The sequence below is a fragment of the Numida meleagris genome, chromosome 4 (genome assembly GCF_002078875.1).
Source record: "Numida meleagris isolate 19003 breed g44 Domestic line chromosome 4, NumMel1.0, whole genome shotgun sequence".
Taxonomy (NCBI): domain Eukaryota; kingdom Metazoa; phylum Chordata; class Aves; order Galliformes; family Numididae; genus Numida; species Numida meleagris.
In genome coordinates, this window is record NC_034412.1 from 40549099 (window position 1) to 40571178 (window position 22080).

Consider the following 22080-nt stretch of genomic DNA (forward strand, 5'->3'; position numbering starts at 1 on the left):
CTAGTGTAGGGAGTTTTTGATTCCCACTTACATGATTATATAGAATAGATGCCTGTGTGTGTGAGAGTGTGCATATCTTGGCTGGAACTCATGATTCTCTGTGCAGCTCTGAGTGCCTAGTTTGCTTGTCTCTGCCTCTGAGACAAGCCATCCTGGAGTGAACGCATAAAACCTTGAAGGCGTGGCTCCAAGCCTTAAAAGAGGGGGGAAAGCTGATGGGTCCAGAACTGTGTCCCCATGCCTCGATTCTTCAATTCATCGGGACTACATGAACACCTCCTTCCTCTTGGCTGGCGTCCCTCGTCTCCGCAAGTCTACGGATACTACTTCTTGTCAGAAAAGGACTGCTCTTACTATCTACTATATTTCGGCTGCTGCAACGGCTCATCGAGAACATCGTTTCAAAAACAGTACAGGTTGACCTGCTGATATCTAATTATCAGCGCTTATGTCAAGATCTGCTGGAAGAAGGGCAAAAAAAAAAAAAAAAAGGGAGTTTTGATGGGGTAACAGGGCTGAGCAGGGTACACTACAGGGGCGTTTTATGTTTGTATATAAAGAGGGGGGAGATGCGGGATTAGATGGGATGGGTGGTGCCTGCGAGCACCAAGGAAGGAATCGGGGAGTCACGGCGGGTGGTGCCTGCGAGCACCTGGGAGGAGCAGGGAGGGTCACGGGTATATGGGGCGGTCGCGTGTACGGGTATAAGTAGCCTTGTTGCGCAGCATTAAATTGGCATTTCGGCGCTACATACCGTGTATGTGTCCCGTATGCCCCTGCACGTGGAGGTGCGGACGGAAGGGAAGCCTTAGTACGTTGTCGTAGACAACAACACCGAGTTCACAGGAAGTGTCTTTCTGCCTGGGGCTACAAAGGTCCTCCAGAGGAACCTGGATAGGATGGATAGCTGTGCTGAGGCCAATGGGATGAAGCTCAAGAAGTTCACGTGCCAGGTCCTGCACTTTGGCCAAAACAATCCCAGGCGATGCTATAGGCTTGCGGCAGAGTGGCTGGAAGACTGTTTTGAGGAAACGGACCTGGGGGTGTTGGTTGATGCTTGATAAGCATGAGCTAGCAGTGTGCCCAGGTAGCTAAGAAGGCCAATAGCATCCTGGCTTGTATCGGAAATAGTGCTGAGTGTCCCTCTGTACTCAGCACTGATGGGGCTGCACCTTGAGTACTGTGTTCAGTTTTGGCTCCCTCACAATGAGAAAAACACTGAGGCCCTGGAGCTTGTTCAGACAAGGGCAATGAAGCTGATGAGGAGTTTGGAGTACAAACCTTATAAGGAGTGGATGAGGGAACTGGGATTACTTAATCTGGAGAAGAAGAGGCTTGGGGTGACCTTATCTTTCTGTACAGGAGAGATAGAACAGGAAGTTGTGGCGAGGTGGGGATTTGCCTCTTCTCCTGTGTAACTAGTGATAGGACTAGAGGGAAAGGCCTCAAGTTGTGCCAGGGGAGATTCAGGTTGGAGGTTAGGAAAAATTTCTCCTCTGGAAGAATGGTCAGGTGCTGGAATGGGCTGTCCAGGGAGATGGTATAGTCACTGTCCCTGGGGGTGTTCAAGAGATGTTTACATGTTTTACTGAGGGACATGGTGTACTGGGGAAATATTGGTGATAGGTGGATGGTTGGACTGGATGATTTTGGAGGTCATTTCCAACCTTGGTGATTCTATGGTTATATGATTTTATGCTGAATTACTATTTTTCTGGTGACTTGGGATTCAGATCCAGCATGCAGCAATCTAAAACTGATATCCAGTGTTCTTACAGTCCCAGAGTGTTCTGATAAATAAAAACAGCTTCAATCAATATTAACTTTTATCAGCAACCTATACATTTATTAATGAAACTACATTAACAATAGATTTTCATTTAAGACTACTCAAATGTAGAAGAAAGCTTGTTATAATGAAATCTTCAAACCACCGAAAGCCAGTTTCTTCTACACTGATCTCCTCTGCACTGGTGGAAATCTGCGTTTGCTGTACTGACTGTAGTGGCATAATTAACACTTGCAGTGGAGTAACACAAAGCTGAATCCGAGCTTTATTTATTAGGCAAGTGATTGTATGAATTAATCAGATGCAATTTTATTTCTAAAACCAACTTACATTTAACTTGCAAATACAGTCAAAACTTAATTTATCCCTCTTTTTATCTTGGGATTTCTAAAAATATGGGGTGATGAATGCTAATTCAGGTAACTGTTTTAATTCAAAATCTTAAATGTAGAGCTCAAAAAGAGAAGTACTCACTTGTAGCCTTTAAATGAGGTTGCTCATTAGACTGTCTGCTGTGTACTATATACAAAAGGTATTTTAAGGATTTTTACTAAGAGTGAGAAGAATAGAGGAAGAATTCTTTTGATGTAAAAAAAAAAAAATTCTCTTTTTATACTGAACATCCATCTCCCTCTGATTATTTCTGTATGTAAATTCCCAAGGTTATGTTTAGGCTGCAATTAATTCTGGTTTAGAACAGCATTTTGTATTACTCAGCCTCAACTGTGAAAATAACTTCATGCCCTGTGAGGCACTGAAACAACTTAAAAGAGGTAGGATAAAATGCCACCCCCAAACAACCTTAATTTTAAGATCTTAAACCTTAAATGTTTTATGGAAGAGATTGCAGGAATTTAAAGTGCAATAAAAGGGATGGAGTGGACTCAGTGATTCGGTATATGCCTTTCAACCTTGTCTGTGGGTGGGATTGAGTTTGTAGATTTAGAGATACGTATTTAGAGGTCCATAAATATGAGTCTACATTGAACTAGGTGTCTAAAATAGTAAGCTTCTAACACCATCTGAAATGCTCTCAAGTATCCTGAACTCAAAGGGCACACGTGTACCATGGATCATATGCAGTCTTTGCCAGGACCATACAAAAGTCTTGCATCCAAGAGGATCAGAAATGGCACCAGATGCTGCTGTGTGAGCAACAAAACTGAACACCTAATCAAGGCAGTTGGTAAGCCAATGTCTAAAGAGCTGTTTTGATCATCCTAAACTAGGCACCTCTGGTTAGTCTAGGACTACTGTATGATTAATCTTCATTAATGATCTGGATAATGGGTCAGAGTGTACCCTCAGGAAGTCTGTAGATGATAAGACTGGGAGGCATGCCTGATACACCAGAGGGTCATGTTGCCATCCAGAGGGACCTCTTATAGCCTGGAGAAATAGGCTGATGGGAGTAAAATCAAGTTCCACAAGGGGATGTGCCAAGTCCTGCACCTGGAGAGGAACTGGCCATTTACTGTGTGGGTAACCAGGCACAGTTACCCAGAGAGTTTGTGGAGTCTCCTTGGAGATCTTCAGAAATCACCTGGGTATGGTCTTGGACAGTCTGCTCTAGTTGGTCCTGACTGAGCAGGGTTTGGGCCACTTGGACTGAGAGATGCTTTCCTATTTCAGCCATTCACATGCTCTGCATTTAAGGAAAAGTACAAAAAGTTTCTCCATCTGGTCTGTGGGCAATATAGAAACTGGCAGCTGAACCACATCTGTCCTTGGTAGTGAAGTCCCTTGTTAATTGCTAGAAGTATCATCAGTGTCACGTGGTTCCTGGACAGAATAATTAATGAAAAATTTTTATTGTCTTATCTCAATCACTTCCTCTGCCAAACGCGGTTCATTTTTTTTACACTATGATAGAAAATTCTGTTTTTCTGTTCTATCTTTTTTTTTTTTTGCCCTAGAGAAGGCTCTGAGCATGCTGCTGGGGTGGTGTACTAGCTCAGGACTTGATTCCAATATTTTTTCAGAGATAGCACTCAAAATGTTTTGAGCTTTGAGAACAATGCTATAGGACTGGGAATTGTTATCAATGACCAATTACTTATAGGTAAGTGATTGCATTTGAAGGCTTGTAGCACAACCTGTTCAACATCTGCCCACTTTCTGTCATTAAGCGTGCTTAAATATTCAAAGCAGAAGACAAGACACAACAAACTGAGTTTTATGTACCACACAAGTTCATCCAAGTCTTTCTGTAATAACAGGATCACAAGTACAAACCATCTCAAGTGCACAGGTGACATGTCACTTCTGCTCTCTGGTCATGTACATGTGAAAGGAAAATTACCCAATTATTTCAACCATTTTCCCTCAGGATTACCTAACAGTATTATTTTTCCACAATTTCTATTGTGTCATTAACCTTTATCCCGTACCTTCTGCAAAAACTTCTTTCTTCCTTCCACAAAGGCTGTCAGGCTCCTGCTCTCCAAGAGGTCATAGGTTGCAGGGGAATCCACAGAAACAGGAAACCAGGCTTCCTCAGTCAGTTTTGAAACACCAAAATCTGTTTCCTTTCTACAAAACATAAAGCCCAGTAAGGCATCCTGTGGTGGGCTCTCTGCTGTATGAGCAGCAGCTCAGGAGGAGAGAGAAGCTACGGGGCTCTTGCTTGGGAAATAGATGTGAGACATCTAGTAGCACTTGTAAACCAGCAGAATGAAGGAGATAATCTTCTTACTGCTCCTATTGCGCTTACAGAGTGGCAGCATTGGATTTAATCTTCCAGGAAAGCTCTGGGCCACAGACCAGGGTGATGAAACCCTGACAAGTGACTCAGACTTGACTCCATCTCCAGCTGCAATGCGTGGCTCTGTGAACGCAGGGACAACTGAAGTGTCACCCCATTCTGAGATCGAAGATTCTGAGGAGAGTGTATTGCAGGCACTCATTTCTGTCTCTTCAGGCAAGACTCTGGGAAAGAAAGCTCTGAAGAAAGCCTCCAGTCCTACCACCTCTATCTCTGCAAGCCAGTTAAGTGGACATAGTGATGGGAACTCTGACATAGATAAGATCAGAAACTTAAAGAGCCACGCAAGAAAGGCTCCTCTGCAGCAAGAGGTCACTACGAACCGGGATACAGCTATAGAGAACAGATCTCCCAAGCAGCCATCCCACAGCTCTGGTATCACCAACATCCAAAGGGATGCCAACTCTAAATCATCTGGCTTTGAAGCTACCAGAGGAGAGTAAGAAAACTACACATTTTTCTTGTCTTGCATGTACTTCTTAAGAATGCTATTGGTTAATTTCCTTAGTGAAATAATTGGTAAAAGTCCTAATAATTTTAGTTAAAGTGCTTTCTGAGCTGAAGTAAGACAGTGAAGAAACCGACAAGGAACCAAACCTGCAGTATTTACTCATTCAAAACCATAGATATGACAGAGAAAAGGCTGCAGTTTCTTCTTGAGGTTCTTATCTCAAAACTAACAGTGAAGTCATTGCCTTATACATACAGGTAGAAAGGACTGGGCTAGAAGCATCCCTGTTTTATGCGTAGTAAAGTGCTTCTTTTCTTTCCTATGGATAAAAGAAACTTAGAGTGCAAGATTTCATTCTATCAAAAATGTTTTTTGGTAGAATTCCCCACTAAACTACATTTATAAACAATTGAAGATACAGAATAGGGCAGTGTATGACTATTAGAAACATCTTATTCTTTGATACAAACTTAACTGCAAATAGCATCGCAAGTGAATGTGCATTTAGAACTGTGTAAATTAATATGTAATAGTTGTGCTTAACAGTGTATTGTACCGTCCAGCTTGATAGCTCTAAACACTTACTGATTTTCTTTGTGCTTCCATGTCTTCAGTTCTAAATGGGGATGTTAATACTGACTTTGGGCATGTTGAAAGCTTTACTTAATTGCTGATATTTATTCAGATACTGGTATAAAATGGAAGGCACGAAGGACTGGTGTTTTCCCATACTATTTATGGGCAGTGGGTTTTCAGAATGTACCTTTCTTCTTTTGATAGTACTTGACACATGCTAACATCCAAAATATGGAAAAAAACTGTTTTATCTTAAATTCACATAAAAGATAATATACAAGCTCTTAAAAATACTCCTACAACTATGTTGCAATGTGAGACTATAAGCTAAATCTCCTCCAAGTTGAAAAGAAGATTCCCATTGACCTGAATGTCTTCGATTATGCATAAGCGAAGTGATGCAGGAAAGACACAAAGGAAAGGAATTCTTTATCTCAGCTTAGAAGAGATACCTGGTAAGATGCTGTGTTCTCCATGTAACTTTCCTAACATATTTCAGAAGTGAATGTCATTTGTTACAGCACCTCATCACAGTGTTTGACAGCATCTGACATAAATTTAGTTAAATGAGTTTTCTTTATTTCTTGGATCTTATTCCTGCATCTCCATTTAAATAAAAGACTTAACATGTGCTAAGTCTTAACTACTTCAGCTTTCCCAGAGAATAGCATTCCAATGAAATAAATCTTCAGGAAAACTTTGTGAATTGGCAAGTATTGTTTCTACCTTTTACATAAAATGTGTAAGTAGAAAGCAAAAAATCAGTCCCTGTTGAAAAATATCTCTTATTTATCCCAATGCAATGTGGTTGCAGCTGAGGAAAGGCAAAGTAAGTTACTTTGTGCGGCCCCTTATTTCATGAGTGATCAAGGAGCAACCCACTGCAACACTCATCAGGGTCTTATTTTGTTTTAGTGCATTGAGGAAGTTGGTCGTAAAGCAAGGTTTACGGATCAGTGTCACATACTGAATAGCAGTATGAAAGCCCATCATAAAACCAAATGCTGAATCCCTACTCTCTTTCTCAAACTGTTCTAGGTGTAGTTTGATCCCTTTCATATAAAGATTATTGCCTTATAACTTAGTCCTCCTACTGCATATAAGCGTTTTTACAATCTGAGAATTTCTTTCAGATTTATCACCAACCTGGACTGTGACTTAAGTTACTTCACTGTTCTTTCTCCCTTTCCCTTTGAGTTAGACCTGAATGAATAGTAAGGTCTCTTGTGACTCGATTTTTTTCAGTGGAGCCATGAAAAAAATTTCAAGTCTTATGTATTCCATGTTATCAATCACTGCTGTGAAACATCTGGAAAACTACTGCTGAGAAACTAGGCATAAAAGCACAACTGTTTTATTTATTATACGCAGATGTTATTGACTACATCTCTAGCCATTTCTAGCATGTTTTCTTTTGTTTTTCTCCTTTTTATTTTGTGTCATTATTGCAAATAAACTGAGTGAGGTGCTCTAAAATTTTCACTAAATCTTACAGATTTCTTTGAGGTTTACTTATTCAAAGCCTGAGTACAGCATGAGTGAGTTGATAGCAGATTTCATAGTTGTAAACTATACTATCTCTGAGGAAATTTGGAAGACAGAAATTGCTTTTTGCATTAATTCAGAATTAAAGAACTCTAGTTATAGACTGTATTCCAACTTGAATTTTCAGGTGACCTTGTAGATGCTGCACGACTCTGTCATCTTTTGTGGCAACCCATTGTGCTAACATATGTGCAGAAATGCTGATGTTAAATGGTTCCATATACAAGGAGGGGAAAAAAAACAGAGATCAGGAAGAGACAAGAGTAAGAAAAATAAATCAATATGAGCTTTTCAAAATATATAATTTATAAATTAATTTATAATTTATAATAAACATACTTTGTTGGAGAGTCTCCAGGGCTGTCAGATTATCCACAAGGCTAAGTATGTGCCCACTGCACCAAATTAATTACCCAAATATCCTCTTTTTGAAGGAGGTTGTGTGCTCTGCTGGCTTAATTACAAGGAAATTCCTTAGTTTTCTCTGCCCTAGCTTATCTGAGGAAGATAGTATGTACACATATCAAATGATTTCTAGAACTATTGATAGGGCAGCAGCGAGGGGGTGAGGCCAAAGACATGGAATCATAGCATCATAAAGGTTGGGAAAGACCTCTAAGATCATGAAGTCCTGTTGTAAACCCATTACTATCTATTATGCCTGCTAAACTATGTCCCTAAGTGCCACATCTACAGTTTTCTTGAATGTTTCCAGTGACTTGCAAGCATGAGCTAAAGCAATGCTGGAAAACTATAGTAGGGAGTTTTTTCCGAATTTTGGTGAAATTTAATATAAACATCAACTTAGTGTCAAAGAAGACAATTGATATACGTTGCTTTTAGATGACTTCAAGTGAGATACATATGTTTCAGCCTGTGAGGAGGAGAGATTTTTTTTGTATTTTATTTTAGAAAACAGCTTTAATAACAGTAAAACTATGGAGGGAATCACAGGCTGAGTCTTGAGTCTAGTACATTCATCCTTCCATCCTGAACACAACTGTACTAATTATTATTCAAGGCAGCTCCAGAATACACAAGACATTCATTTATGCTGTAAGCTAACTGCATTGTCTCCACACTGTTGAATGACTCTGTATTACTCTATTCTCTTAGTGCTTATTTCAAAACTTCCAATTGTCATGAATCCAGTGAGGTAGATTTCCCTTGCCCTTTACTGTCCGTAGCAGTGAGGTGATGGTACTTTATTATGAAGCACAGAAGGCTTTAATGAAGTCAACACCAGGGACAGATTTGCTTAGCTGTCACATGTGGTAGAAAGCCTGAAATATTTCATTCTCAAGACCAGAGCTCTCAGCAGAAATTTATCCCCAGAAATTGCTTCTGCTTTTATCTGCCTGGCAGAATTTCTAGTGTACTGGTGGATTTAAATGAGTGGTTAAACTCAGCAGATGGTTCAAATACAGAAGAAATGAAGAAACGTGGTTTAACTGCCTGGCTACTGTAAGGTTCACAGTCTCTTTTGATCATGTCAGTTTTTAATGGAGCAGAGAGAACAATTCTTAAGTGGATTTCTTAAGGTTTTGCATCACTGTGCATTTACAATAATTAAAAATCACGCATGACTTACATTTATGCCTCACAAGATGTATTGACTAGGACCTGGAAGAGAAAATCCCTTGCGCTAATACTGAGGCTCCCTTGGTGGCTAAATGTCAGAAGATGTTTGGTGGTACTTTGCCTTCACGATGTTGTACTCCAGCCACGCAGAATACATTTACAATGATGCACTCTTCTCCTGTAGCATTTTGAAGGTAATTCTGAAGTATGGCTGTGAGTCTACAATTTAATTTCCCCAAATATGATCAACATAGTGTTATTCCTATTGCAGTCCTTAAAAAAACAAAACAAAACAAAAAAAAACAAAGGAAATCTTAATTCAGGTACTCTCGTTCACTACTTTATTGCTATTTCATCCACAGAATAAGGTGGGGGGGGGGAGGGGAGGGCGGAGCTCAAAGAACATAATTATACAGTTCAATAGTGATGGTACGAGTATTTAGAGATTGGTTCTGTTTTCTGCTGAGCACTGCAGTAAAACAGCTAATAGAAAACAGAGCGTACTGGTGTGATGTAATAAAAATCTTACCACATCATGCAGATTAAGTACTACTGTATGCTGTACAGCAAGACCAGTATAGAGCAACTGATGCACGGGGTTCATGTGATTCACAGACATTTTGTTCGTATCAGTTCATATGAAATATCCCATGCACTGAGGAAATCTTTCCCATTGCTGATGGCCCGTGCACAGAAAGAATTAAAAGGTCTGTGAAAATGTGAATCTTTGCAGTGTTTACATTTTAAATGGTTTCTGTACCTGGAAAGAATCAGTGAGGGAGACCCAGATTGTATTGCTTCCCAGACTGACTCTGAAGTATATATTGTCTCTCTGGGGGAGAAGAAATAGTAAACACATGAGCAATTTTGGACTGTAGGTGACAAAATCATTTCTCTGGAGAGAACAAAATCCATAGTTTTGATTCTCTCAGACAGCTTTTCAGCAATGATAGTTTGGAGGAGTCATGATAGACTTTTTTCAATAGTACAGGAAACGTAGCACTGGAAAACAAAAAAACACACCTCCACCCACACAGCTTTAGAGACACTCCCAAGGTACTTGTAAAAGACAGAAAGTCTCAGCACCTTTCTTTCTTAGCCTCCTCAGATTTTGACTATTTTTCTTTTCCTTGATCATACTCAGATAAGGCAGTACTATGCATATGACGTCTGAAATATTTTGATCAAGACAGTAAAGGTTTCCATTAATCTCATTACACTACCTACTACGTTAATGCTCATGCTTATCTTTACTCTTACTTTTTGTTTCATCTATCATGGAAAGAGTGTCCATCCCTATTCGATGTCTCTCCACCCCACTGCATAGATTAAGATTACCATAACAAACTCGACAAAGGGTTAGAATTCAGCTCCCAGTCACTGCAAACTGTAGTTTTTTTACAGCATCTCAGCTAAGGTTCACCAGAGAAATCTGCTCAAATTTGCACAGAAAATATACATTCTCACAGTTCCAAATATGCTTAACACTTCAGAAAACTGTCATTCTAATTCCTGGAATAGACATGGCAAGAAAAAGAACAGCAACAAAGTGACCCACGTTTTCCAAAAGAGTTATCTGTGTTGCCAGATGATTGAGAATGCAAGTGTTTCAAAAGACAGTTTTCCTGCTACATCTCAGCACATCTATTCTGTATTACAGTCCTGGTAAGTGGTATGCAAGTAAGTGACATAAGGTCATGAGGAAAAAATCACCTTGAATTTCATGGATTTTGGCTCAGTTTCTTTTTGTTCAAGAGATCCACAGAAATCAGCCAGTGACAGAATAAAGACACAGCTCTGCATGAGTAAGTGGCAAATCAGGTATAAAGCACTAGCAAGGCAATTTAACTATTTAATGAAGGTAAATAAGAAAAGAAAAGCTGCCCAAACAGCACTATAAACAGATTAAAGAAGAAGAATTCTTGTTTCTGGAATTGGGATGGGATCTTCTTTTTTGACATTTTCAAGTGTCACTTCGGTTTGGTCATCATTTCTCAACATGAAGTTATCACTGACAAAGAGCACTCTCATTTTACAGAGATTTAAAAAAGACTTAAAACCCAGAAAACCTAGTGCCACTGAGGTCATTTGAGCAGCAGTGTCAGTAAACTAGACTAGAATTATCTTAATGAATTCTATACTTTGGGCCAGTTAGATGATGGAAAACAAAGTTATATTCCAGACGGAGAAATGCACAACTAAGACAGTTTACAAGAGAAGTTTGACATTTTTTCTTCAAATATGTTTTACTGGATCCTTCTCAAATGAACCTAATGGATAACTTCTAAAAAGTATAAATTCCATCTGTGGGAATGTCTGATGATTTTGAGGGGCTCCAAGCACAGTGAAATAAGGTCTTGAGGGAGCTTATGTGGCACGAAACAAGACAGCTTGTTTAGTGCCAAAACTGACTGGTGAAGTGGTAGCCAAGTGAAAATCGTGAACTAATTTCTGCAGTACAAGGTAGGACACAAATTTTCACAACAGTAAATAAAAACTTGGATGAGACAAAGAGGCTATTCACAGCCCAAGGTTTCAGCACTGTATGTGCAAAAAAAAAAAAAAAAAAAAAAAAAAAAAAAAAAAAAAGGAAATGAACAATGGGAGTAGAATTTGTATTTTGTAACAGGCAGGACAAAATGTCAGAACCTTGAATCCTGCAAAAAAAAAACCAAAACATGAAACAAATGGTGAAGCAAATGGTATGACTCCCTCTACCTGATACTTCAGTGTCAACAAGTCAGCTATTTCTCAGGGTTGAAAACATATTCTATAACATATTTTACCATTGCTTAGTATACTGCATATCAAATATACTTCTCAGAGTCTGTCCAGGTTTGCTATTCCAATCAGCATGTAGAACAGATCTCCAAATCTGACTTTTGTATTTGGTCAAAATCAGTTATTACACCAAATTAGTATTTCAGTTGAGATTAGTAGATTCACGTATTTCAGAACTAAGGAAGCTGAGCAGTGAGTGTAGAAAATCAACCAATCTTAATTCAAGTTTATAACTTCTGTTTATATTTCCGAATAGTTTATATTTCTGAAAGATGCCTGCTGTTCATTTAAAGATACAGAATTTAGTATAGATTCAATGACTCACAGAATGGTTTGGGCAAGGAGGGACCTTAAAGATCATCTAGTTACAACCCCACTGCTGCGGGCAGTGACAACTTTGCTAGATCAGGTTGCCCAGGGCCCCATCCAACCTGGCCTCGAACACTTTCAGGGATGGAAAGGCTTATCTGTGCAGCCTGTGCCAGTGCTTCACCACTCTCTGAGTGAAGGATTTCCTGCTAACATTTAATCTAAATCTCCTTTCTTTCAGTTCAAAATTATAACACCTTGTAAAAAGTCTATCCCCATCTTTCTATTTAAATCCTTCTTACACACTGGAAAGCCACAGTGAGGTCTCCCTGGAGCCTTGTCTTCTCCAGGCTGAACGACTCCAGCTCTCTCAGCTTTTCCTCACAGGAGAGCTGTTTCAGCCCTCTGATCATCCTCATGGGCCTTCTCTGGTCTGGCTCCAACATGTCCATGTACCACTGGTGCTGCAGGCCCCTGAGCTCCTGCTGCAGTACTGTAGGTGGGATCTCACAAGAGCAGAGTAAAGAGGGAGAATCATCTTTCTCAACCTGTTGGCCACATCTTTTGATACAGCCCAGGATATGGTTGGTTTTCTGGGCTACAAATACACATTGCTTATTAATGTCAATATTGCTAGTACAAAAAAAAGTAAGAGGTCTCCTGAGTCACCTAGTGGATTTCAAGAGAAGTTGCTGAAGCAAAAATTTGGTTTCCTGTGCAATAGCAAGAGAGAAAGGAGGGAGAGAGAGGAGGGAAGCGAGAAAGAGAGAAAACGGGAAAAAAAGAAAGGATGGAAGAAAGGAAGGAAAAGAAACATATGAGGGTGCTTTCTATCTTTTTTATCTATGTTTACATTAAGCCAATCAACTTATCTCTCCTCACCAAAACTTGGCAGGATGCTTAAAGCAATCTGAAAATGCATCACAGCAATGCACATTTATTTAACTTAAATTCAGGGCCTCTGTATAACACTCTTTCAGACTGGGAAAAGTTTTAGCTTTAAAAAACATATGCATGTAGAAAAAGATTGATTTATTACACACAGTGTCAGTATATGATATGAATGCTCTTATACTACTATAGTTAGAAGAACAATCATATTGTCTGAAATATGTATTTAAGCAAAGAGCAATGGCTCACAGAAACTTAGAAACATTCAAATTGGAAGGGACTTCAGGAAGTCTCTAGTCCAAACTCTTACTCACAGCAGGAGACCATAGAAGGTTGCTCTGAGCCTGATTTAGTTTCATCGTTTCCTCGAAGACTCACCAGATCAGGCCAGTGACCGCACAACCTCTCTGGACTCCACTCCAGTGCCTCAGTGGGGAACAAATTTCTCATACTCAATCCGACTGTTTCTTAATTCACTTTGTTTGCTTTGACTCTCATTCTCCTGCTGTGCATCGCTCTTGCTCTAGCTTCTTAAGAGCATCTCTGCAGCCCTTGCTGGTGGCTGCTGTTTAGTACCCCTGAAGCTCTTCCTTACCCAAGCCAAATAAGCCCTAGTTTCTAAGCCTCTCCTTCCTAAGTACCTCCTCTAGATGCTCCTAGCACCTTTCCACAACCCCCTTGCTTAGACATAATGGACAACATTAAATGAAAACATGTAGCACTGGGATTCATATTTTGTAAACTGTTCTATGAAAGATCAATCAACTCCATATAATCTGAATGAGGCACAGCCACCAAACCATGCACAGGCTTTAACAGCATCTCCATGTCTGGGTGCTGTGGTATTCCTTCAGCAACGCAATAATCTCATTTCCATGATGCAGTGATGTTCAGCTGTGCTGATTCAATAGCATTTCTATTAAAAGCCAGGTAATCTAATTTACTCGTGGATAAAAATAACTCATTTTGAGATATAATATGAAAGGGGCAAAATGAAATCTCTACCCTTTGTGTCCTAACTGCCACTACTGCTCTTTCTGTGTGGTTTTAGGACCATTTACAAGCGCTGTTTGAAAATATGTGGGCTAAAAAGAAAAAGGATCGACTGGGTATAGGTGTACTTGATGGTGTGTAGCTAGGAGTTTTTGTGGTATTTGTCGCCATTGTTCCTGTTCAGTTGCACAAAGAATGGTTCAAACTAGCAATGTGCTGTAGAAGGGGTCGATGCAGCCTCATAACTTCTACTCACCCTCAGGAAATCATCATTTTTTACTTGATGCTGTGAATTGCACTTCACTTTTCACCAACATCAGGTAACACGGCGCCAAGAGGACTGCTTCAAAGCCTGCGGAAGTCCTCAGAGCAAACGCACTCAGAGCATACAGTCTGCCGCGGAACGGCTAACTTCACCAGGCAAAACATAAGGCGGGGAGAGGAGGAGAAGGAGGGAAAAAGATGAGGGCACTGGGCCCGGGTCGCCGTCAAAAGCCACCAGCCCCGTTCCCTCCTCTGCGGGCAGCGGCCGCCACCTGCCGGCCTGAACGAAAATCAGCGCATAAACGCTGCTGGGACATTACCGCTCATTCGTCCCTCAGCTATGCACCCAAGGGCAGAACTTCGCAGGCTCTGTGGTTTCATAGACAGATATGAAAAAGGGTGCTCTTTGCTGAGAATCGTGTCCTTTTGAAGCTGTAAAATGTTGCCTGATACTTGTATATCTTCATATCGTGAGGCTGATGTAAATCACCGAGGATGAGTCAGCTAAACAGAGGGAAACACTGCAGTAATTCCTCCCATGCCTTTAGAAATAGTTTGTTGTTGTTGTTGTTGTTTTCCTGATTGACAGAAAGAAAAGCGTTATACTTAGGTTACCCGGACGCAGGACTTGTTGCCATTGAGGAAAGGTGTGGGCAGCCCTTGCTTACAATGGCTCTCACAGCTGTATCACAATCTACATCCCATTTTCTGAAAACTCAAAGGTGTTCTCCACCACCTTGCTACTGGTGAGTTTTGCTGGCCAGTGCTTGCACGAGAAGGATGAAATCTCTCAGGAGGGCTTTATAACAGTTGAGGACTTAAACTGCTCTTTCCAGGCTGGATCTCTGTTGAACAATGTGAGGATGTTGTTTTGTTTTTAAATACAGTTTTCCTGATTGAGATCAGCCTTAATGAAAAAGAAACAAGATGCTGCTGCAGTTCTCGACAAAATCTATATGTCAGAAGCCTGTGCTGCTGATCTGGAATATATTATTCTGAGGGAGATTAAAGAGGGTTTTCAGATTTAAGTTCCTGTTATGCAAAACAGTAGTTTTCTGTTCTGCCTTTGCGTTAACATATCCTGTCGTAATTTTTTCACCGTGCTTCATCTTCTGCTTTTAAATCTACATTTTTTTTTCAGACAATTTGATTTCAAAATTCTGTTTACATTCTTAACATCTCTTAATGAGCTTAGTTCATTGGTATCCTAAAACTAATTATGAGTCACACCGGGGGCTCTTTTTCTGAGAATATTTCCTCTCATTTAGCTCTAAGATTGCTGGGCCCTTGTGAGAACCACGAGTACACAGACATTGTACTCAATGTAAAAATGAGTTAAATATTTTAAGTAGAAACAATCTGTTCAAGTTGGGTTACATTTTTGGCGGATGAAAAGGACCAACAAGATCAGAGGTTGAGTTCAGATTATCTTTAAAAACAAACAGTTGTCCTTACCTGATAAATTTGGGATTTATAGTGTTGCTTTTTCCTTGAAGGGCATCCCCAAATGGGTAAATTCCAGTAGCTGTTACTTTGAAATCAGCTGCTTTAATAGTAATGATAATGTGTGGATTTACATTATGAATTTTTAAAAGTAGTTCTTTTTTTAAAAAACAACAACAACAACAAAAAAAACCTGGCCTTCTGTATTTCAGGGGCTTGATGTATTTTACAGTTGCTTTTCATGTCCATTTTCCTTAATTTATCTCTTCATCAATTACATTTGCTTAGGTGTGAAATGGAATCCAATTACCAAAATCAGTATCTCCTGTATGCACTGCATAAAAGTCCAACACCATCAGTGTTGCTGTATTTCCTCTGCTTACTCCCTTTTCCTGCTGAGTTGTCAGGTCTGCATGTGAGGATAAGAAGGTAGGTGAGGGAGCCAGGAGCTCAAGTCCTAACCACAGCACCGGCTCACTGTAGGTTGAGATCATCCAATTCTGCACAGATTTTAAAATCTAACTTGTATTTTTTGGTTCTTGATTTGTAGATGAGGTAAAGCATCTAGCTATGATTTCCTCTTAGTTCCTCACCTTCTAGGCAGCTAACTTGCTAGTAAAAGGGATGTAGTACTGAACTACTGTTATCATTTCGGATGTCTTTTGATCAGACTTGATACGCCATCAGTTAATTGCTGAAAGTTATTCAGGAATGTAGATGTTTACCTTCTCTATATTAAAATTAAATGAAAAGCAAATCATACACAAGATGTTAACTTCAGTTGGAGCTCCTCCTGAATAGATTACAGTCAGTCTGGACTAATATTGTTTTCTGAATTAGGAAAAGTTTAGTATTTCTTTCATACACTTACAGTTTTTTTGTTTGTTTGTTTTTTAACTTCAGTGCTATACTTCAGAGAAAATGATGTTTTTTAATCTCAGGTATGAGCCCTTACTATAGCTATAAGGTGGAGAACATGTGCCTGTGTAGAATCACAGAACATCCTCAGAAATGACCTGCTCAGTAAATAACCTTTTCCTAATGGCCCTGAGCAGCCTCACCTGAAACCACCAACCACACCTATGGGACAGGAACTCCATATAAGCCCATGTTTGAACCCATCTCCTTGTGGAAGTGCTTGTTTATGACAGTCATTCTGGACTGTTATTTAGGTTTGGTACCTAGCCTTTCTTTTTTATTTGCTGTGTTGTTCTAGTCACATTGCTCTGCTTGTTTGTCTTTAGTGATGTGGTACTGCTTGGTGCTGATGATGTTAGTGCTGAGCCTGTATAGTTACACTCAGTTCCTGGCTTGTTTTCTGTTAAAGGTTCTGTTCTTGCTGATGCTTTGCAAGGAAACTCTGAGGAAGAGCAGTCTTCCTGGTTATGTTTGTAAGGGAGCTAAGTGAGATGTTATGTCCTGTTCCTGTAGAATGCTTGTTGTGAGGGGATCTCTCCTTTCTGTTGCTGCTGAGGAGGTGTACTGGAAGGGATGGAGCTATCAGCTGTCTATATGGCTATCTGTTGGCAGTATTTAAACGCAGATATCGCTACAATTTAGTTATTGCTGCTGGTCTCTGTGTTCTCAACTTATAGGAGACTGTATAGAACCTCTATGCTATAACCAGAGTTGTGTTGGAAGTCATTTTATGATACTTTTGCGAAACTGTAAGAAGCTTTTCCCCCATTTATTCTACCAGCTCTGTTTCTCCAAGTTACTCCTGACTTCCCCAAAGGCAGTGAGAAGATTACTCGACTTTTAAGATTAAAGATGAGAGCTGTGTTTAATTTTTGGCAAATATTTATTCAATACACATGTATATAAAAGGCTACAGACAGGGGAAATGGTACGTAAAGGAAGCATCTAACAAAAGCACAGCCTCTTTATACCTAATTAAAAAGAAATACTATTCTAAAGAAAACTTTCAAAGAAATGGTGAGTAAGTAGGTAAAATATGATCAAAGAAATAAAACAAAAACCTCTTTTCCATGAAGCGTATTATTCACTAATTAAACCTCACTTGTTATGTGAGGGAGTACCCCAGTATGACATTGGCAGCAGAAATATTGAGATGCTCCATCTGTTGGCCTTTCTTAGCATCTTATATTTCAGGAATCATTTCCCAAGTAAAGAACTACTGGTTCTGATGCAAATGCCCTGGTAAGATCTCAGAACTCAAAAGAGATCACTTAAAGATAGGCTCTGACCCTGTATTACAAGACATCTTTTTGACACCTTATTAATTGGAAATTAAATATGATCAGATTTGTGCAGTTCTTCATAATCAACTTCATGTTTATTACCTAAATATATTATTATAGGAAACTTTAGGTTTATTAACTACACAATTTTGTGTAGCTTTGTTTAACTCTCATCTCTCTATTCAAATATCATCTCCTTAATGCATATAAAGTCTACTATGTATTCATATGAGATTGTGCTGATAAACTGTTTCTTGAGAAAGCTAACTAGTCTTTTACTTCTCGGATTTAATGCCTTATAAAGTCTATACCAGGACATGTCTTCTCAATATGTGACAGCTTGCTTTTTTTTTTCTGTATAGCATTTGCTGAGTGACCTTGCCAAAAGCCTCTGAAGTTTGTCCCTTTAGCTACATACTTCTGATTTGAAGAGTGCTGATATATTTGAGGCTTGATTTCACTGTACAAATTCATCCTGAGCCATTATTCAAATTATAATTTCTACTAAGTTCTTTTATCTATTGTATCTACCAATGTAGCTGTTTTTGAAACTGGATGAAGCAGTTTCTTCCAACCACCTGATATTACTTTTAAAAGAATGTGGCCTTACATTCACCTTCTCCCGCTTCCTGCTCTGCAGTCAACACTTTTATTATTTCTCATATGACTTCTTTCCAGGGAGAGGAGGGGAGAAAACGGCAGTGGCATAGCTAGGAGCAGAACTATGGCATGTTATGATTGTGTGTGGGTTGGACCTCAAAGTGCACTGAAAACACACTTTATGTGTGCTCAACATATTTCCAGAGAAAGGAAGAGCAAAATTATCTATCCATAAAATGAAGCCTATTGGTGATTAAAAGCTTTGTTAAACAACCCTTTCTCTTCTGAAGAGACAGCTTTTATGATCTGAAATGCGGGGGTATTTTAAGATTACTGCAGGCTAGAAAGACTTCTTTGTATTTGGTGCTACATAAACATTTATGAAGAAAAAAATCGGTTGTACATAAATGTATGTAGAGGTTTAGAAATAACTCTCCTCTTTGTTGTTAACAGATAGCTGAAGCAGAAAGAATAAGTAACTTGCCCAAAACTACACTGGCAGTCCGAGGGAAAACTTGGTTTTCATAACTTAATATTATCCCTAATTGATGGGTCTAACTTCCTGTTAAGTATCATATCTCATGATATTGTGCAAAATGTTATTTGTATTTTATTATGTTTACCTCCTATCTCTAACAGAAACTGGTGTGCTTACGTCCATACAAGACTCTTACCAATGGTTGTAGTGGACAGTCTGGAAACCTTCTCATCAGGGAGAGCAGTGCCTTGCCCTTGGCTTCTTGGATCCTGTGCTCAGAGGTATGTAGAGCTAGGAGGAAAGAATACTCTAATTGTCACCAGCTGCCTAACATATACAACCACAACTTCAGAAAACAAACAATAACATATGAGGGAGCAAATTAACATGTTTCCAGATCTTGTCTTAACATGTTGCTTTAGCAAGTGTAAAAAAACCGTATGACTGGAACTCTCCTTGAGTTCCACCATACACACTTGGCATACTCTAACTCTGGCATCCTCTAATTTCTAATCTATGTTTCTTCTGAATTACTTCAAGAGAAGTTGCAAGTCTTTAAAGCTCAGGAGACAAAGAAAATCCTTCTTGTGCTGTTTTCCAAACTTGAGCATTGTGTTGCTGGGGCAAAAGAGTTCCTCTGAATAGCATAAATATTTTTGTTATTATCTCTTCTGGGTTTTTATTTCTGTCTCAACTATGTTGGCCAGGTAGCAAATCTAGAAAAGCAATTGGCCCGCATACTATTTGTGAATAACAACTCTGATGAACATATTCAGATTGTCCTTTGTGGTTTGAGTGACTCATATTCTCCAAATATTAGATTTTAATAGTAAATGAAACTAGATTTTAATACATGGGACTGGAAAATGGCAGCTTGAAACAGAACGAGCAAAAACAAAGGTTATAACATTTTTTCCCTTGTAAAATTTCAGAAGCTTATCACAAGTCAGCTTCTTCTGACAACTGTCCTCTAGATGGTAGGGCAGAGCATACTTAAACTTTGAGGTGAAGCCTGAAACAGAAATATCCTGAGGATTAGGAGAGACTGAAATATAATTAAATGTATTTCAAAATTGTGGAATGAGCCCTGTGCTTGTGGTGTCGGCAGATTATTTTTCTAACTCAATCTGATAGATTTGCAGTAACTCTGATTTTTACTTACTTATTTTTTAAATTATAATTATCTCCTTGGGCTGCTCATGTAATTCAGTTTGCTATATGTACTTCTGGGGTTGTCAACATGGAAAGCTATTTCTGAAATATCTATTCATGATTAGCTCCTTTCATGGACACTTCGTTTTTACGAGTACTTTCAGGAATTGAGTATGCTAATACAGAACAAGGCAGTTTTATCACAAAATAAGAGCACGTATACAGTGAAAGAATTGAGATGAGCAACCTTGATTTCTGTTCACCTTTACTGAGTTCTTACTGCTGAAAAGTTCTTTCCTCAGAGGCAAAGCAGTGCAGGGACACTTGCAAATCTGCTATACATTTTAATATGCAGTATTGCCTTCCTTATGAAAGGTTGACAAGATTAACTACTATGTAAATCAAGGATGCATTTTTAAAAAAATTCTTTAGGAGTGTATTTTTTGGTCTGACAGTTTTTCAAATTTGCCCCCTTTCCGGAGTAATTTTGACAGCAATTGTATGTCCAAGAGGGTTCTGTAGCTATTATATCTTTGTATTTTCTGAGATCTGAATTGTTTTCATGATAGTGTTTAGCAACTAGCAGAACTATTTGATATCCTTTTTTACTCAAACATTGTATTTAGAAGAGACAAATAGGCATGCATTAGTTTGTTCCTTCAGGATGCTCAATTCTAAACTGAATTAACTTCAAAAGCTAAAAGAAGTGATGGGGTAGCCAGGACATACGGAATGTGTTGGAACACAGAAATGAAGTTGCTGCTGACTTTGCAGTTACCTACTTTAACAGTAGGAACTGAGGTATCACGATTACATAGGTAGACCCTACTTGCTTCAACTTACAGAGTGGAAACTTTCATGCCTTATCAGATTCATGTGTCTATAATCTTGTCCAAAATAGTCATAGAATCATAGAATGGATTGGGTTGGAAGGGACCTTTAAGATCATCTGATTACAACCCCCCTGCTATGGGCGGGGACACCTGCCATAGACCAAGTTGCTCACAGCCCCATCCAGCCTGGCCTTGAATGCCCTCCAGGGAGTGAGCATCCACAACCTCGCTGGGTAACCTGTGCCAGGGCCTCACCACCCTCACAGTAAAGAATTTCTTCCTAATATCTACTCTAAATCTACCCTCTTCCAGTTTAAAGCCATTTCCCCTCGTTCTGTTGTTACATGCCCTTATTAAAAGTCCCTCCCCAGCTTTCCTGTAGGCCCCCTTCAGGTACTGGAATGCCACTATCAGAGCCTTCTCTTCTCCAGGTTGAAGAGCCCCAACTCTTTCAGCCTGTTCCTGTAGGGGAGGTGCTCCAGCCCTCCTCTGGACCTGCTCCAGCAGCTCCATGTCTTTATTGTGTTGGGGGCCCCAGAACTGGACACAGTACTCCATGTGGGAGTCCCACAAGAGCAGAGTAGAGGGGCAGAGTCACCTCCTTCAAACTACTGTCCATGCTTCTCTTGATATAACCAGTATCAGAAATGAGAGGTTTTCAATATGTACTTAATACAGACTGGCATAGCGTAAATTCATCAGGAATGCTTTTCATTATTGATTTCAAAGGAAATGTGATTCCACAGCTGTATACTTGACTAACCCTGACTAGATTAGTAGTTATAATAACTGTTAGTAATATTTGATTCCTGGATGATATATTCAAGGAAGAAGCCTGACAGCACTGAATAGATCTTAAAGGAGAGTGATGTCTATTCAGATTATCTGAAGATAGTAATACTAGTGTTCTGATTGCTGTTGAAACACCAGCTCCTAGTTAGGTTTCATTTTCAGTTTCAAGCAGTTAATGAGAGGATACATCAAAAAACCATAATGTAGGTATGGTCTACATCTACTGTACCATTACATAAAATGAAACTATTTTAAACCTGTTTTACAGGTCCCAGACAACAACACATCAAGCCTATAAAATTGAACATAAAATAGTAACATCACTGGAGTGGAAGTGCTGTCCTGGATACAGTGGACAAAACTGCCAACCAAAAGGTGGGTGAGAATTGTACTGCTTTGAAACCCATTCACTTCAACAAAAGAAAGCAATACAATCTTATGTGTAAGGAAATGGCTCTGCTAAAAATCAACACAGTTCCTTCTGTTAATTCAAAACCAGGAAAAATGCATGGTAGACTAAAACGCTTTGGAATGTTGACTCCTCCCTGCATGTGAGTTTCCAGAACAGCTTAAGCAAAATGTCATTTCCTTTCTGCCTCTCTACAACTCATAACATCTTCACCCTAATTCCATTTTG

At 39.4% G+C, this 22080-nt stretch overlaps 1 protein-coding gene across 1 annotated transcript in view; it reads left to right on the plus strand.

Moving 5' to 3' along the window:
* The window catches only part of MMRN1 (multimerin 1), a 41809-nt gene continuing 24075 nt past the window's right edge, over positions 4347–22080 (plus strand). The window contains exons 1-3 of the mRNA XM_021396509.1: positions 4347–4992; positions 18828–18947; positions 21712–21818. Of these exons, the coding sequence (XP_021252184.1) occupies positions 4463–4992; positions 18828–18947; positions 21712–21818 (757 nt within the window). The 5' untranslated portion in view covers positions 4347–4462. The remainder of the gene's footprint in view (positions 4993–18827; positions 18948–21711; positions 21819–22080) is intronic.